Source organism: Arachis ipaensis, chromosome B03, assembly GCF_000816755.2.
Source record: "Arachis ipaensis cultivar K30076 chromosome B03, Araip1.1, whole genome shotgun sequence".
In the NCBI taxonomy this organism is placed as follows: domain Eukaryota; kingdom Viridiplantae; phylum Streptophyta; class Magnoliopsida; order Fabales; family Fabaceae; genus Arachis; species Arachis ipaensis.
The window spans coordinates 47,673,349-47,674,740 of NC_029787.2; the positions used below are offsets into that span (position 1 = coordinate 47,673,349).

Below are 1,392 nucleotides of genomic sequence, written 5' to 3' on the forward strand. Positions count from 1 at the left end.
AGAGAATATACTTGGCTTACTTGTGATTGTAAAATTAGTTATTTTATGTTATAGATATGTCTTAGTTGCACCACTTAGCATTTTCTTTTGATTTTAACTTGCACATTTCGACGTAATTTTCTTTAAACTTTGTCAAGAATTTACCTAACTTTAAAAGACTTGCATACGTTTATTAACTATGCTTACATTTATATTCAATAAGGATAACTAAGGACAGTTTAAAATTACTTCAGAATACAAATCAACTCGTTAAAACCAAAAAGTAAAAAATGGTAAATAAAATAAATATGGAATTGGGTTTTATAAAGATTTAACATAGAGTCGATGAATTCCCTAAGTGGGTTGAGTGTTTTTTTTTTTCCCAACAGAAAATATCCATCCCTGCTTTCCCCTCTTATTTATGTTTTCTTACACTGCATAGGGTACATAAATATGACATGATAACCCATCCATTGAGAAAATTCAAAGCCATCTCTACTTAATTACCACCAACTACAATCAAAATCAACACACAAAATAACTTAAAACGGGCAATATCACGCTGATAAGGCCATAAGAAAACACAATCCAAGATTTGAAGTCCTTACTACAAAATGCAATTTGCGCCACCACTTTAGTTGTTGTCCGAAAGAGGCTTCCGAGCCAAAAAGAAGTACATAGGTGTGAATATCTCTTTCCTGAAAAAGGTAACAAAAGCAAGTCAAGTTTCAGTAGTCCTCCTCTAGTGAGAATTGTTGTTAAATTAAACTAAATCGTATTTGATTCTCATGTGCTTCGATCGAAACTCAGATGTTTTCAGATTAGTGTCCTTCCAACTTAAGAGTCAAGAATGAGAATGAGACGAGATCAAGATCGGATGGGTCACTGAGAGAGATACCACTATTCTTCCTTTTAAGATGATACTTGAGACATTGTGTTTCAGTTCTATTGTGTTTCTCGCCGCTCTGTTCTATGCAACTAAACAGCTTTCTGCATCTCTATGTCTATGTATTTGTGTATCTGAGACACTAATCAATCGGAGCCGAATTGCCAGGAATGGTTTAAGAACACCCCAACCTTAGCTCCAATTGAAACAAGTATATAATATATAAGAGCTTCAAATGTGGATAGAGTGTGACATTACAAAGATAAATGAGAAACTTACTTTCCGCCTTCAACTAGTCCCTCAGCAGCTTTCTCTAGAAAATCTTGAACCCTTAGACTCCCCTTTGGAGCCAATCCAGCAAATTCCAAAGCCTTGACCTACAAATAAATCAAATTCATCGTCTGAAAGACTCAAACTAATATCAAATTGAGTAATATAAAAAATCTTATCTTATATATATAAAAGGTAAGAGGTCTCAAGCAATAGCTTTACAATATGACATATGTCTTGCTTAGTTAATAGACACG

General features: G+C 33.8%; 1 protein-coding gene across 5 annotated transcripts in view; it reads right to left on the bottom strand.

Moving 5' to 3' along the window:
• Positions 271-1,392, bottom strand: part of LOC107630475 (cycloartenol-C-24-methyltransferase) — a 16,995-nt gene continuing 15,873 nt past the window's right edge. For 4 of the 5 annotated variants that reach the window (XM_021118882.1, XM_016333618.2, XM_016333617.2 and 1 more), the window contains 2 exons: positions 1,145-1,242; positions 271-677 (listed from right to left, as the gene is read on the bottom strand). In XM_021118882.1, the coding sequence (XP_020974541.1) occupies positions 614-677; positions 1,145-1,242 (162 nt within the window). In that variant the 3' untranslated portion in view covers positions 271-613. The remainder of the gene's footprint in view (positions 678-1,144; positions 1,243-1,392) is intronic. The other variant, XM_021118880.1, reaches the window with a different exon arrangement.